Source organism: Heteronotia binoei, chromosome 1 (genome assembly GCF_032191835.1).
Source record: "Heteronotia binoei isolate CCM8104 ecotype False Entrance Well chromosome 1, APGP_CSIRO_Hbin_v1, whole genome shotgun sequence".
Lineage (NCBI taxonomy): Eukaryota > Metazoa > Chordata > Lepidosauria > Squamata > Gekkonidae > Heteronotia > Heteronotia binoei.
In genome coordinates, this window is record NC_083223.1 from 83,578,330 (window position 1) to 83,595,505 (window position 17,176).

The 17,176-nt window shown below is 40.9% G+C and overlaps 1 protein-coding gene across 1 annotated transcript in view; it reads right to left on the reverse strand.

Annotated features, from left to right (window-relative positions):
* Positions 1–17,176, reverse strand: part of LOC132570542 (midasin-like) — a 168,914-nt gene that overhangs the window by 94,544 nt on the left and 57,194 nt on the right. The window contains 12 exon segments of the mRNA XM_060237254.1: positions 882–1,041; positions 2,438–2,705; positions 3,821–4,081; positions 4,204–4,293; positions 6,326–6,514; positions 7,037–7,144; positions 8,480–8,677; positions 9,119–9,241; positions 10,139–10,347; positions 10,799–10,996; positions 14,091–14,324; positions 16,096–16,225. Of these exon segments, the coding sequence (XP_060093237.1) occupies positions 882–1,041; positions 2,438–2,705; positions 3,821–4,081; positions 4,204–4,293; positions 6,326–6,514; positions 7,037–7,144; positions 8,480–8,677; positions 9,119–9,241; positions 10,139–10,347; positions 10,799–10,996; positions 14,091–14,324; positions 16,096–16,225 (2,168 nt within the window).

Below are 17,176 nucleotides of genomic sequence, written 5' to 3' on the forward strand. Positions count from 1 at the left end.
AGAAGTCTATGTTTACTTTTTTTAAATAAAAAACCCCACAACTGTTTGAGAAACAGCATGGGGCTCCCCTCTGCCTCAGCTGGCCTACTATTAGAGGCAGCTCTCATTTCCCAAGACCTCATCTTTAGCCAGACCTCTAAGCCTAAAATGAAGATTGTAGTCCTCCTTTTAAGGATCCCTTGAAAAGACACAAACTTCAATCTGTAAGAGCACTGACACTCAGACATCATGCCAAAACTGCGGCTCCCTTGAGAGAGCTAGAATAGGGCAGGGAAATGCTGCGTTCCAGAAACAAATGGACTGTGGACATGACAGATTATGTATCGTAATATGAACTACCAAGAACACCACTTTTTCAGCTGGCCTTTTTGATGTGTCTAGAAATCAGAGGACTTAGAGGACATCCTAGGCTCATGGGTGGGTGAAGATATGCTTGCCTTACTCCTCCTCCAACTGAAACATAGAAAAAAATCTGAGTAGTTTGTTGTTGAACAGGGAAGCTAACATGTCCAGAGCTGGCTGACATAACCTTCTAAAGGTTGCCTGGACAACTTATGGGCTGGGATCCAGTATCCTGATAGCTCACAGCTAGTCTGTCTTGGTGCTGAATGTTCCTTGAAGTTGTTGGGCAACCCCTGATAAGATATGGCCTTTCATACATATGCAAAGACTCCATCCTGCCTATATATGCACACCTTTACAACTAAAATGATTTTTTTTTTACTATCCTGCTTTCAGAAAGTGAATTAGGATTGCTAGATACAAATGCACTACAAACATTATTTTAATACAAGATTAAAGGTGTCCAGTTGCATGGGGGGAAAAAACCCCTGTGAAATTAATGAAAAACAAGACCATTGTATCTACTGCTGCGGTTTTACCTGCAGAAGTTCACATTGTCCAGTAGGAGCCAGTCTCCAGACTGCAAAGCCTGGATCAGCATACCATCAACCCACTCAAAAGTACCATGATTGCTGCAGTTCAAAAACTGCGCCACCTGCAACCTGAAGCATTTAAACTCTTCCACAAGCCTTGAGAACTCTGAAACAGAATGAGATACCTATCAACAAAGCAAGAAGCCACTGTTCAGATTTCTTAAATCCTGTCCCTAAGCACACATACTTGTCATGCATGAAATAGACTGGCTTTGATTCTGTGTTTGCCCTACTAACGATGGAGCCTGCACTGGTGAAACAGCATCATAACACCCAATCCAATTACTCACTGCAACCTCCCTTTTAAGAAGGTGTATTGTTTTTCTATCTTTAAAAGGCACTGGTTTATGAAAGGGGAACACACACATGAATTTTCATTCTCCGTGGTTCTGGGAATGCAGCAGTCATTATTTCTGGGACACAAGTATAAGTCTCTGGTGGAAGAGGTTTCCTATGATTGCCCAGACCAAACCTTAACATTACCCTTCCCCAGTGCATGTCCATATGAACCAAATCTGAAACAGGGATGGGCACAAACCAACCACGAACCGATATGAATGGGGAGGCTGATCCACAAACTGACCCCGTTTGTATCAGTTTGTAAGCAGTTTAAAATTGAAACCCCTGCTTTATGCTCCGCAGAAAAAACCACAGAACAGAAAGCAAAAGAATTGCTCACAGCCATTTCACCCCTTGCTTTCTCCTCACTGTCACACCAAGCAGAAAGCAGGGGGTGAAATGGCTGGGAAAAGCTGCAGGGTGCAGAAAACAGGTTTAAATGGCTCCCACCTACTTCATCCCCTGCTTTTTGCTAAGCTGTTTTCCATTAAAACCTCTGTTTTATGCTCCATGAACTGCCACAAACTGCATTAAAATGCATGAAAGTTCATGGTGGTTTTTCAGTTCACCAATACTGCTTCATGAACCAGTCAAAATTCATGAACTTTAGTTTATCAGTCAGTTTGTGCTCATCACGAAACTGCGTCAAATGCTTCTATAGCAAAGCTCCTACCAACATAATTAACATGAAGGAAGAAAAAAACAAGATGAACAGGATAGAGATACACTCCATTAGCCTCCAATCAACATAGTCGGCTATAAACGTGTTACAGTTCTCCTCACAGAAGGCAGATACCGGATGTATTCCATAACTTATAAGCATTCATATAAAAGCCTTCACAAACACACGCACACAAACTTGTCCAACTTTTCCAAATTGACATGTTTCCCTGGTGGTTCTGGTGTGGAGCAGACCTTTCTTTCTAGTAAGTCCATGCTTCCCTCCCCCCTCCCCACACCTTTGCTTGAGAAAGCTCCTCTCAATTTTTTTCATGAGACAAACTCTCATAAGTGAAAACCACAGATGAAGAGGGATCAGAGGGCAAGAGAGTGGTTCAATGTGAACTCTCCAAAAATACAGGGAACAGAGTCAACTAGAACAAATGGAAGCCAGAATTTCTCTATTAAAAAAAGCTTGCATCAATTTCCGTGTCCATACATACCTGGTCTTGGACAGGTATTGGCCCTGCTGTTTAGCCGTTGGACAAGCATCACCAGGCCATCTAATTTAGTCACGAGTTCAGTGAGGTTTTGATTCCCTTCTCCCAGAGATTTGGGCTTGAAATTAAGAATGAAATTGCTCCAAGCACGTAATACAATTTCAACGTCATCTGAGTGGATAGTATTATGGAGGAGGCTCCCCCTTACAAGTGTGCTCACAACATTTTCCACCTTGTCCAGCAAGCTCTTCCATGGCCTAACGATATCAACCTATGGAATGTTTTTAGAATTAGTTATCACTAGACTCACTAACATTACTTAATTCTTTGGCCATATTAGCCAAATAAGTAAGAACTGATCCTACGCTGCTTACTCAGAGATAACACTCTGTGGATATTTTAACCCCTTCATTAAACACCACAAGCAAATAGTTTGATGTATAGACAACAGTTAGGTTTGGTTCCTGCAGCTAGTGTTTGGAATGTATATTGCCACAGGGTCTGTCTCCATTGTTTTCTGATTTGGGGATTTTCTTCAGAAGATACAGTCACCCTAGTCCAGCAATGATGACTTCTGCACAAAAACACACATGCCCCATCAGTTTTGGCACATGTAACTTGCATATGAATTCTCTGCACACAATTCCCAAGATTGGATTAGAAACCACACTCATGGTGTCAAGCAGACTGCTTGTGCTGCTTGCCAATCACTTGCTTGGAGGAAGAAAGGTAGAAGAATACATCCTGATACAGCCTCTCCTACCCTTCTTCCTCCAAGCAAGTGATTCCAGTAAGGAAAAACAGGAGCCTTAATATGACCTCCTCATACCTCCAAATGGGCAATCAGCACATAGATAAAAATGGACACCTTGCTGATGTAGGAAACTCACATGTGCCTCTCTAACACCGCAAGCATATGTAGATTTGCTCCAGTCTAAAGGCCACTGACATCAATGGACAGGCTGAAGTAACTTTGCATCAGATTGCACTGTAACTGGAAAGCCAGTGCAGCTTCTCATGGGCACATGTTTATAACTCAAATGACCCAGCCACAGGCCTCTCAGATTATTTTGCCTCCTTCTGTAAGCATTTTCCCCATTTCAAAGAGAGACAACTGAACACCAACGTAATTCTCTGTCAACAAGGCACAGAATTTACCGGGGCTGTATAACACAGAGGAACATTACAGCAGATTCTACAAAACGAGGAATGGCCTGAAAAGACCTGCATTTCCTGAAATTAAAGAAAAATTAGTACTTAGTTTACAATAAGCCCATTAAATTCTGTCTGCAAATGTTAGTAAGTGAAATTTCCATTTGCATTTAATTCACCTTCTGAGCTGTTTTTATTTATGAGTAGTTATCCTAAAGTAAACACAACACTTACTTGTTCAAATCCTCCTAAAAGCTCTGTTGTGTCCATAGAACTATTCACTGCCATGATCTTTAACTTATGACCTGATAGATATGCCAGAAGTTGAACCAGACTGGTCTTGCCAGCAGAGGCAGGGCCCACCAGTATCACCATCCAGTTCATGTGCACACACTTCATGATAGATTCCAAAGGCTGGAGGGAATGGTGGAGCAATGACAGATTTCTGCCAGGAGGAGGAACACAGTTGGCACGGAGGAGGCTTGAGAAACCAACCTGCAGTATAATGGGGGGGGGGGGGGGGGGCAAATTTCAGCATATTATGTTATGTGCAAACAGGGTGGGAGGGAATGGGAGCAAAAGATTCAGAAAGACATAATTGTTTTTGTTTCCCTTACCTGAACATCATAAGGAGTTATATGGAACTGTCTAGTTCCCATATATGGATTAGCATTCTGGCCAAAAATGTCCTTGAATACAGATACTACCTAAAAGCAGCCAAAAAAGGAGGTCAGCTCACACGTCTGAGGAATGCTGAAACCCTCATCCCTCATTTCTACTACAGCACTACCAAGCAAATTCCAGGAATCTCTGAATGGAGTTGCATATGTTTATAACAAAAGCAGCAACTGTTGGAAGACTGATAAAAATAGTAAATCATGTTTCATCAGCTCACCTGACTGATTTTCATGCTGTCCAAGGTAGATGGGCAGACTCATATAGAAAGCTCCCATGATTTAATCTGATATCAACAACAGAGGTTGGGCCCACCAAGTTCACAGAAGGCATTGGAGGAATATATCTCCCCCTTTTATTCTTGCATAAGCAGGCTGTTGTTAGTCCTCTACAGGGATCAACAGAGTAAATAAATGGACCACAGGATGGGGAGTGGGGTTGCAGTGACACTGGGGAATGAACTAAAGTTGGGTTTTTCCCCCTTTCTTCCACAGATGCAAGCCACAAATGGAAGAGAGGAAAAGAGTCAATTTTACACAGCTCCCCTTCTCCATTGCAGTCCCTGTTCTAGGACTCATTTTGCATAGAAGGCTCTGCTAATTCTCAGATGCTTTTGGAACAAAAAGCAGGTTGTTTTGGGAAGCAGAAGGGATGGCAGGGAAAGATGCCTTCCATCAACTCATTCGAAGAACCAACCTCATGTGTATAACCAAAGTGAAACCTGTAATGTCGTAAGATGGTGTGGAATCTGAAGGACTGTTTTGCAAATAGGGTTGCTACTAGGGCTGGGCATGAACTGAAAAACGAACCGTGGTTCAAACACAAACCGGTTTATGGTTCTTTTCAAACTGATTAGTTCTTCAGTGGTTCGTTTTTGTGGTTAATTTTTCCAGATGGCCTGGTTCAGACTCTGTTAATTCCTAGGCAACGCTGGGGGCAGGGGGATGGGGAGAGACTTCTGGGAGCCCTAGAAACACCCATAGCAGTTGTCCAAAGCTTGATTGGCAGCTCTGGAAGTCAATCATGGAGCTCCCATTCTGCTCTATGAGAGCAGATACCCTGACTCAGCTTGCTTTCACTTTGTAGCACTGCAGCAAAGAGTTAATTGTCATGAGAGCTGAAGCTAAGCTTTCCTGGGAGCACCTGCTTTGTCGGGGAGTCTATAACTTGGACACTCCAAATCCAATCTTCACCAAACTTGGAGGGTGGGTGGAGGAGAGCCTGCTGATGATTCCCAGTGACTTTGGTGACTCACAAGGGGGCTGTTTTACACCTCCTGAACAAAATGAACCATGAACCTGTTTGGGCTATCAAACAAAACATGAACACAAATCACCATTTCCCTTGTTTGTGCCCATCTCTAGTTGCTACATTTAGCTGATTTAATCAATTGGTTACTTCTGGGCACAACTGTAGGTGCTAGTATTGACCTTTAAAGCCTTATAATGGCTTAGGAAGAACATACTTTAAAGGATTATCTATTCCCATACAAACCTACCCAGCATTTAAGGTACTTTTCAGAGGCCTTTGGTGGGTGTCCCTGTCATCTAAGGTGACATGAATGGCAATCCAAGACAGGGCTTTTTTAGGTGCAGTGCTAGGACTGTGGAATCCCCCCCCCCCCCACTCTATCATTATATCCAATCAGCTAATGAAGACTTCTGGTTGTTTGGCATTCCCTTACTAACCCTAATTCCAGTTGTTGTTTGTGTGTGTTTCCCTCTGTGTGTGTGTGTGTGTAAATGTTTTAAGATTGGTTTTAATGTTTTGTAACTGTTCACTGCCTTGAGGGTTCTGATTGGGAGGAAAAGCAGCATGAAAACTTTTAAAATTTATTAAGCAATCAACTGCCCAATAGACTCCCCAAAGATCTATTTATGGCCTGATTTTGTGACTCCAGAAATAGAGTCAAACTGGAGAGCAAACTACAACTTAACGTTTTACTCCAGTGCACATTTCCCAACTATATTTCAATATGAAAACAGAATCACTATAGCAGGAGGAGGAGGAGCAGGAGCAACAAAAACCACTAACAGGGCCAAGTATATTCTGTGTTCTCCATACCTTCTTTCTGTCTGCTTCTGTCCTCATCCTGTCACCATATATCAAAAACATGTGTTGGCCTGGATCATAAATGCCAGGTGATTGGTCAAGTAGCATCGCATGACACCATCGAAAAAGGTCACGGAGATTGAACTCCCAGGGATTACCTTTATGTCCCCACTTCTTCTCAACCATAACCTCTTGGTTAATCTGAAAACATATCAATTCACAAGATTAAATACATATTTGAGAGTGTTCTCAATCAATTATTAAAAAGACTACCCCAGATCATTATTTCCACAACATCAAAGAATACCAATATCCTATTTTATCACTCTTTAATCACTTTTAAATAGGTCTCCCCCCACATTCATAATATTTAGTGAATGTTCATATTGTAGAAGTCTTATTACAAGTAGACAAACGATGTCAATATTATTGGCATGAAGGTGGTTTGATCTGAATCTTTACCAAGATCAAAAAAATATTTGTGCTATCTACAAATTCTGTGCAGAGGATGCCCTGTTATCATGACTACTTTGGCACAATTTGCTTCTTATATTCCATTTTCTGAGTGGCATTTTGAGGCACTGTTGCTCTTTTTAATTTTCTTTTTACTCATGCCTAACAAAATACAACATCCCTTGACTTCAGTATTAAAAATGATAACATCCAGGCACACAAAAGGATCAGGAGCACTAAGTAAAGAAACCAGAGGACAAGTATGTTTACCTTGTTGTTGAATTCAACCATCTTTGCAATAAATATATCACCAATAGCAGGAAAAAAGGTGTTCCCAATATACTCCATATCTGCTGCAGAAAGTGGGTCCATATAGACCTATGCCACCAAAGACATTTTGAAAAACTCAATGGAAACATAAACAATGCATGTAACCATGCAAAAATATCTTTTCAAGTACATCAATAAAGCAGGTGTATCAAAACATGTATTCTAAAATGTCAATCATAAATTTGTCTTGTCAATAACATTTGAGAGTTCAAACTACAGAGCTGGAAAAATGTGAAAAAATCACAAATGGTTTTGGCAAACATGTTGAATACTCAAGTGAACTGTACTACTGCTAGACCAATAGTAAACTTTCTGCTGTTATTAGAATGGAACCCAGAAAAAAAACTCATGCAAAATATCATGTTTTATTAATTTCCCCACCCAGACGGAGCTTTCAGTTTCTCTTGAACCATGCTTTAAAGGCTGTGTTTGCCCCACAGGTTCATACACTTTCCCCTTCCTCCTCTCTCTTGCTCAAATTCCCTTCATTTCTCATTGCTAACCACAATGCAGAAGTACACTTGCACTGAATATTTAAAATGCAATTTAGACAAAAGCCTACAAGAAAAACAACGCATTGCTATAAACACTAAGCAGCTTATAGAGTCCTATGAACAAATTCTGAGTCCAGTGGCACCTTTAAAACCAACAAAAGTTTATTAAAGGTATGAGCTTTTGTGTGCATGCACACTTCCTCAGATACATAGAAATGGAAGTTAAATGCTTCATATATATAGGCAAATGCCTCAACACAGGTAAACAGCAAATTAGTATACAACTTCCTGAAAATGTTTTGACATACACAAAGACTAAACAGCAATAACAAGCTAAGTATGTTTGGATTTAATTATGGGGGGAAAGACAGCTGAGCAATACATATGTCAAAGTAGGAGACTAATGTGTAAAAGTATCCTTCTTAATTGTTAAGAGAAATTGAGACTCTGTTGTTACACTCCATTCCTGTGTTATAGCTGCATGAACTTTCAATTCAATGGCCACATAAACATATACTGTAACTTGCACAGCCACTTTTAATCTTTAATGCAATCAACAGAGCTGTACCTGTAGGCACTTGAATATAACAGATTCTTTTCTGTGTTAAATTGACTGTTCAAATATCCTTTTACCTATCTTTTTAATATCATATGATGATATGCTTTTAACCTGAGAAATGTTTAAGACCGTTATAAGCGGCTTCATGTTCATGCGGTGTTATGCTCTGTTGTGTTTAAATGGTGGGTTATAATCATTTTTATGATGCATTAAATGAGCCTGAAACAAAACATTCAAAATCATCTAGGTTGTAGATTAAGATTCTCTCAAACTCTTAATGCCATCCATTTTAGATTGCTTAAAAGGCTTCAAATAAGATCATGGACTTGCCTGTGTGAATCGGTTAAGAAAGGATTTGGGCAGCCCCTTTCTGCCACCTCCTTGCCTGTAGGGATTTTGGCATCCAAAGATCTTTGTCTTCTTGTGTTGAACATGAAAGCTCATCCCCAACTCGGGAATGTAAATCTCTGCCCGATGATCAAAACAAGCATTCAGTCCTTCCAGCACTGACTGAGAGGCCAAATTCAGCTATCAAAGGAAAATCATAAGGGGGGAAATCACATCCTTTCTTCAATAAAAGGTACACATACGTTTAAAAACACAAAATACTTCCATGTTTGCCATTTGACTCATATCCAGAATTACTACTTGGTCCTCCCCAATCAAGTGGACAATTTTACAAAATGTCAGATGAGTCAGCCAGTGAGACTACACCAATGTTAGCAGGCATGGAATCCTACCTCCCTACTGCAGCAATAAGGATCTAGCCAACGTTTTTTCTATTTTTAAGCATCCAACTGCCTCTTGGAATTGATCTTGAAAGTTCAGTAAGCTAGTGTCAAAGAACTGAGGAGGGAGAGATTCCTTACCATGCTCTTCCCCAAACACAAAATCTAATCTGGATTAGAATGGGATTTAGTTACAGACGGTCCCCTACAACACACTTCACATCAGTAGCCAAGAGCTCACCTCATCTAATACAATCCAGTTACCAGCTTTTAAGGCTGCAAGCAAAGGTCCATCACGCCAGGCAAACTCCCCTCCTTTGCCCCCTTCAATGGGCAAGTCTGTTCCAAACAAATCTGTGACATCCTTGTAAGAGGAGACATAATCAAGGTTGTGTTGTTGTTGGGTTTTTTTGGTATTTTTGTCTTTGTGTATGCATGTGTGCATGCGCGCGTCTGTCCCTAGAAGTAATGGCAACCTCTGGTGACTGACCCCTATTGGGGCCTGGAGAATATTTAGGGAGGTAGCTGAATAACACCTGCCCCTGTCCTCCTGACTGCTGGTATTTCAAGGAGGTCTCCCATTCAAGCACTTGCCAGAGTTGACCCTGCTTAGCTTCTGAAATCTGATGAGACTCATTTCATTTTTTAAAAAAATGACATGGGTGAATGTGATTCGTAAACCAATAAAGCATAGCAACCAAGTATCTTATTGTAGCAGTCTTTTACAGCTCTTAAAAACTTTGGTTCTACGAGTATTTGTCTCTTGCACTAAATTTTTGAGTAATACATATTTCATTTGAATTTGAAAGATGTAACAATAAAACAATATTTGAAAGATGTAACAATAAAAGTGGAGGAACACACGTTTCCTGTTAACATGCTGCAAAGTTATCCGACAGCACCTTACTGGTATAGTGGTTAAAATGCTGGGCTAGGATCTGGAAGACCCAGATTTGAACCCCCACTCTGCCACAGAAGCCTGCTGCATGCTCTTGGCCCAGTCACACACACTTAGCCTAAACTACATTACAGGACCATTTCAAGAATAAAATGGAAGAGAGGTTAATGTTATGAGCTACTGTGGGGCTCACCACGCGAGAAAGGCAGGGGACAAATAAGAAAAGAATCTAACCCAAACATCCACCTCTAATCAATCAGCAGAATTTGAAGACTTATCATAATATGACATCTTAAACTAGCAAGTTGTTTGCCCTGTTCTCGAAGTCAAACATTTCAGTTGGAACTACAGCAGCTGGATTACCGTTTGTTCAGAAAGATTGATCCTAACAAGGGAATTTCCTGAAGCCTTTGCCAAGGCTGACACTAAGCTGGTCTTCCCGACACCCGGAGAGCCTTCCAGGAGAATGGGCTTGTTGAGCTGCAGGGCCCGTAACAACCGTTGTGCATTCATTGCTGTGGTACTTGCATTTAGAGCATAGTCTAAGACACTGTTCTTTTGGTAAAGAGGACCTACAACAAAGAGAAAGAAACTTTTTTAAAAAGTTAGACTACAGGCTGACTAAGACAGTTGCAGTAAGATTTTTATCCCAATGGGGGGAAATGATGAAGTGAACAGACACCTAGCTCAAGCACTTTAAAACTTCAGCTGGGGGAATCCAATGTGAAACAACTCCCAGGAAAATGTAGAAAGTTATTATGTCCCGGGGGGGGGGGAGTCTTCTTCCTGATATACTGCCCTTCTAGGTGCACAGATGTACTGGGGAGAGTGAACAGGGATACTTCTTTAAAAATGCAATTCCCCAACTAGAGTTTGAAACAGGTCAGTCTTGGGAAGACTACAGCATATTAATTTTCCTATCATTTGACTTTGCTCTGCAGCTCTAGACTAGTAACACTTGTTCTCTCATTTGTTCTGTTAGATCATCTTTACTGTTTACTCAAAAACACAGGAATTTCTTGCCTCTTGGTATAAAAAATGGCTGGATTCCTACACAGTTCTCCATCCAAACAATTTCCCTCTTGTTCTTCAGATCATAAATCCTCAATTTGTTCTTCTGCTCCTCAGTGAGTTGCACAATCTGTGAAAGCTTTCCACACAAATATTCCAGACATTTTTTCCGAGCCAGCAGAGCAGCATCAGCTGAACAGGTCATTGTGCCTAAATTAATAAGGAAACCAAACACAAATTATGTATTAATGACAGAAGTGTACACACAGAGTAAAGTATGATGAGTTTTATAAACTTAGTCCACGGTCCAAGTCCATACCACAGTGACTGACACTCACTGTCTACCTACCACAATTTTCCCCATCCTTACTCCAAGTTTATCTGGTTCTTCCTTCAGTTTTTCCACATAGCACCCTGTGAAGTTATGCCCAAAGTTATTAAGTGAGCTTTAAGGCTGAATGGGGAATTTTAACCTGTATTTTTCTGATCCTAGTCTGACAGGCTAACCATTGTCTGGACTGATGTCTACATGTTGCTGGCATGTGTCTCCAAGGCAAATTTAACTATTTTTGCTCTATATGGCCAATTTTACACAGATATACCAGCTTGAAAGACCCATGTTTGATATCAGAGAGCAGAGGGGCAAAAAAGAGATATTTCATCACTAAGGTGAAAACAACAAAGCTCCTTAGCACAGAGGTCACCAACCAATCTATTGTGAGCTTTCCAGAGCTTCCTGTCTCTCCAAAAATAGTTTGTGAAGGACACTCCCTACACATTAGCTGTTCAGTACTGACGGGGAGGGTGGGGAGAATCCACCTCCTGGTGCAAAAAAGCTGATGAGGTCAGTATGCTCCTGGCCCCATCAGCTATTCAGCACTTATGGGGGGAGCTGAGCGTTCCCCTCACATAAGCAAACAGCTTGTTCTGGGACCAACATATCTGTGGGACTGCCTCCTCTGTTATGTCCTCAGGAGAGCTCCTTAGGTAACAATCTGCTGGTGATCTCCATCCCCAAAGACATCTAGCTGTCATCAGCTAGGGCCAGGTTATTTTCAGTCCAGTCAGTGAATCTCTCTGCCAAACAGCATCAGGGCCCTGTGGGACCTTATGCAATTCTTCAGGGCCTGTAAGGCAGAAATGTTCCACCAGGCTTTCAGTTGAAGGCAGCAACAGTCTATATTCTGGCTGGCACCTCTGCTGTCTCTATCCCCTCAGACGGACTTAATTCTTCTCCCCACATCCACAAGGTGTCCACAGGCCAGAAATGGGAGGAAATTGCAAATTTCACCACTTGATCTCTTAAATTAATGTATTAATATGGTTATGTACTGAGTTTATGGTTTTTAATGTTTTTATAACGTACGGTACATTGTTTAGACCTCTACAGAAGTGGGGATTAGGCAATTCACGAATGCAATAAATAAATATAAATTAATGATTTATTATGGTCAAAGACCAACACAAAAATATTATTTATTTAACTTATATCCAGTCCTATCCCACAAATGTGTTCAAAGCAGCTCACAACATGATAAAAATACAATAAAACCAATGATATAAAAGAGTTAAGCAATTAAAACAAGATGTCATTAACACATAAATAATCCAATGTCTCCTGTGATGTTTCAACAGGCAATGTTAACCAGCCTAAATAATAAAGAGTTCTGATCAAATGGTGGAAGTACCTATAGTGCCTCACAGATAATGAACAGTGTCTGGAAAGCACTTGATAATATTACACAATATTAAAAAAATGTCACTGTGTTCCTAGTCCAGTAAACAGTATTCGTTTGAAGCTACAAGATCCCCATGCTCCTGTCTCCTGGTCTAATTTTCTCAAGCCATCTGCAAATTAGCCAGGAAAACCTGAAACTGATTTCTTAGAAAGTTAATCTTTGCAAATACTTTTTCACAAGGTTTCTGCAATCAGATGTGTCTGAGATGATGCAAGAATCGCCATCTTCTCACATCTCTTCTTATAACTAGCTTTCTGCTTCTATAATTTGTCAAGAAACCTTTCAGGTCAATAGGGTGGCTGGGGGGGGGGGGGCGCAGTGTGGAATCCTCAAAACAAGCCAGAGCTGGCACATCATTTAGTAACTGACAAGTACAGTTGGTGGAAGTTGTGAAAACATTCTTCCTCTTACTCTGCTTTGCAGCTGGCACTACCCCCCATAAGGAACAGACCTTCCCCCCATTACTATTATTAATCTACCCCAGGGACCAACCTATATAAAACCAATTAATAAAAATAAAATAAAATGATTCCTAATAGATTAAGACCATGTAACTGGGCTTGTAAACGACAAGCCGCTGTTAAGTTAAAATATGACTCTAATAAAACCTCCAGATTTAAATCCACAGAGATAATCCGTAATGGCAAGTAGAATATAAAATATATGCTATAAAAATATAGTGATAAAATACTAATACAGCTAAAATAGCTGTAAAATAAAAAGGCTAAACTCAACAGTTACAGCTCAGAGATACTGATAACAAAGCTGCAGAGGTAAAGCTAAACAGGTAAAATGACTAGAATAGAACTGAAAATATTAACACATTTGCACCATAGAAGCACAAATCCAGAACACAATCACCCCTATAAGAATGATTTTATAACAAATAAAATAACAAACCAAACACACAAATCAGTAAAACACAAACCACAGCCATGGCCACAATCTAGGTTAAATAAAGAATAAGAACTAGAAAAGAAAAAAGAAAATCTCTCTCCCCACCACAACCAACAGCTGGATACTAAATTAATTAAGCTCGTCATTTTCTAAATCGGAGGGAAATGATTCCAGCAGACCAAGGTCAGCCACTTCAAAAGAAAAATAACTACTCTCCTAGACTGCAATGACCTATAACACATGAAGGTGTGAGGGGGAAAACTCCCAATACAAAACTAAGCTACAGCTAAAATGAACAAATTTACTCAGAGTGGAGGTCAGTGTCTGCTGACTGTCACAGGAAATAGAGCTGATGGACCCCAGGGAGAGTCCAGTGGGTTCTTGAATGCAGGCAAGTACTGGCTTCAGCTGATTATTTGGCTGTAATAGGGGGAAACACCAGAGAGGTGAGGAGGCAGCATGTAAGAGAGAGGGGCCCCGCCAGTCCCCCCCACCCTGTAACAACTCTGGATTCACACTCTGTAAGAACATATCTCTGGTTAACAAAAAGGATGACTACCCTTGCTCTAGCATGTTTGTTTTTAATGGGTGAACAGCAGCCTTAAAAACTAGTCAACTATTATAACACTGAACCATATTTTATGACAAAAGATAAACACAGGACATACCTGAACCAATTCCATCTATGTACACCAGACACGCAGCATGTACAAATGATATCACTGGAGATATACCAGATACCTGACTCTTCTCAGAGGAATCTGACAGACTTTCTTTAACCATGGCATTCATGAAGTGGACCCATGACAAAACATCCCGGATGCTGAGGATACACTGGTGTCCAAATTCTTGGTTTGTTAGCCACTCAATGAAATCCATCATGACTTCTGCTATATCACTCCCTTTGGAGAGAAAGATTGGAAAGGCATGAAGAAAAGAAAGATAATACAACCCTAAGCAATTTTGCAAGTACATTTTAAAAAGATACAGCAGCAATAATCAGAAGACCTTAACAGCCCTTCACAATGCATTACTACTGAGACAAAGGCTTCCTCTAGTCTAGATAATTTCTTAAAGATGTCATTACAACCATGTAAACTACTGTAAAATTATTTTAAGTTCTTGTAAAAATGGATATCCAAACAAGTTTATTTGTGGTGCTGGAGGCAATCTTTATCTGGAGCAGGATGTTTGATGAATACACTATATCAGATAGGAGCTGTAGGTATGGGGATGGGAGCTGTAGGTATGGGGATGGGAGCTGTAGGTATGGGGATGGGAGCTGTAGGTATGGGGATGGGATTGTTCCTTTCCCCTTTATAATGTGTGTGTGCGTGCACCTGGAAGTCATGGTGACGTCTAGTGACTGACCCCTACTGGGGGCATGGTGGATATTCAGAGAGATGGTGTAATAAAGCCTGCCCTTCCAACTTCTGGTATTCCAATGAGGTCTTGGGATAGGATTTTTCGAAGATGGGCAGTATTTGGCAAGGATGCTCACTGCCTATCTAATCTCCACAGGTTTCCAACAGTCAATGATTCAAGGGGCCTTCTTTTCTTAACTTCTTTCCCACTTTTTTGCAATACCATATCAGTGAAACACAAAACTGCATGCCTGTCCAGGAATTCACAGGAAGAGAAAATTCCCCTGGCTTCCATAACAGAGACCTGACTGGAAGAAAATGATATCCTCTGTCTATCCCAATGAACTCCACCTGGTTATATAGTCATCCACCAACCATGCATAGAGGTCTGGCTATTATCCTCCATGAGTCAGCTTCTGTAGGCTCACAATGCAAACTGTCACTAGCACTGTTTGTATGCTCCTCACATCGGAGGCTAATGGTTGATTAGGTATCCTGCTGGTTCCCTGCTAGGTAATCTGTCTCAGTTGGCAGAGCTGCTCTCAGCTGTGGCTGAACTGATTCTTCCATTATTCAGAGGAGTGCCTGAGCTCCCAAGACCATGCACTGTCCACTCCACAGAAGGGCAGGCTTCCACACACTCTCACATCGCACAGGAAAAAGCAGGAGAAAATGCTGAAGCACAATAACCTGAAGGAATCAGTAGCAACTCCCTTCACCTCCTGCTTGTGAGCGGTGGCAGCAAAGAATAAGAAGAGGTCTCAGGTAGAACACCCCACGACACTACCAGATGCTGGCTGTGGCTGCTCCATCCTCTGAGGCCCAGGGACAAGTTTCCATGGTGACAGCCAATGCCATTTCTTCAGCAGGGCCACCTGCAGCTCATTTGAGCTAGCACCTCTCACCTCATGAACTGTACAAGGTCAGAAGGCTCTAGCAAGTACCCAAGGCACTGAGGAATCAACAGAGGACCTCATTTGCCTTTAGAAAGTAGCTCTTCCTTTCCCTCCCCATCATCATTGAAGGGGCTTCACTTAATCTGAATCTCTGTGCTTAAATAGCTAAAAGGTGATAAAGGTTGCTAAACAGAGACTTCATAGATGAAGATATAAGGATTTTTCCTCCCCTCCCAATTCTTCTTCCCCCTTCCCACCAGGAGAAGATGGAAAAATGGATTTCACTTGCAGCACTGCATCTATTGTTGGTCTTGCAATGACTAAAACCCATCAATAACTTTCACTTCCCTACAAAAGACTCTCCTTACACACCCACAAAATCTACCTATTACATATACACTGATAAGACATACCTTTCTGGTTTGTTCCTACCAGACAAAGTTCTGGATGAATGTTATGCTTTACAATCTGTATTAAATCTTCACGATGGTTGCTTTGTGGACACCATATTTCTGTGAATCTATTACGCAGGGCAGGAGATAGCTGAAAGCAGGAATACATAACTATATTAAGTGTGTATTGCCTTACAAACATAACAGGGACTTTGTTGTAATTTGTATTATTTGACTTCTGAAAAAGTTCTCTGCAGGCCGAAATGTGTCAGGTCATATATTGTTCTTTTTTTGTGCATTTGTCACTTTGATGATTTTATGGGGCTTCATTTGGGCCCCTACAAGGTTTTTATATGTTCTAGTAATAAACACGTGTACTTTTGTCTATAACTACTGATGTTTTTAACTTCTGGGCCTTTACTAGCACTCTAAATTTCCTTTGGAGATTTTTACCAGAAAAGAGCCACCAATCTTTCAGGAACTCATTCTGTAATGGTCTGTCTTTTTTGCTTATGAACCTCCAGAAGTGCCATGTACACTAAAGGTGCCAAGCTGCTGTATATGACCATTGCAACTTGTCATTTCCCTAGCAGCAATGCAAAGACTGAATTTTTTTTATCAAAAAAAAAAAAAACTTGGAGGGGAACATTGCAGAAATTTATAAAATCACACAGCGAAAGAGAATGGAAGAGAAATTCTCTCAAGGCAGTGCTACTATAAAATGTATACTTCACATATGGAATTCATTACCAAGAGGTGGTGCTCAGCTGTTACTCTACTGAGAGACAGTATGGTTTGAGTGTCCAACCTGGGGGACACAGATTTGAATCCCCACTCTGCCATGAATGCTTGCAAGTCCTTGAGCAAGTCCAGTAACTCTCTCTCAAGCTAACCTACTTCACAGGGGTGTTGTAGGGATAAAATGGGGTAAGAATGATATATACTGTTTTGGGTTCCCACTGGAGAGAAAAAAGGGTGTAAATACCTTTTAAAATGAACAAAAAAACCTAGATAGCATTAAAACATATACAAACACCTGGTCTGCCAGAATAGCTGTTAACACATGGAATGAAATGCCATCTTGTTCTGTCTATGAACATCT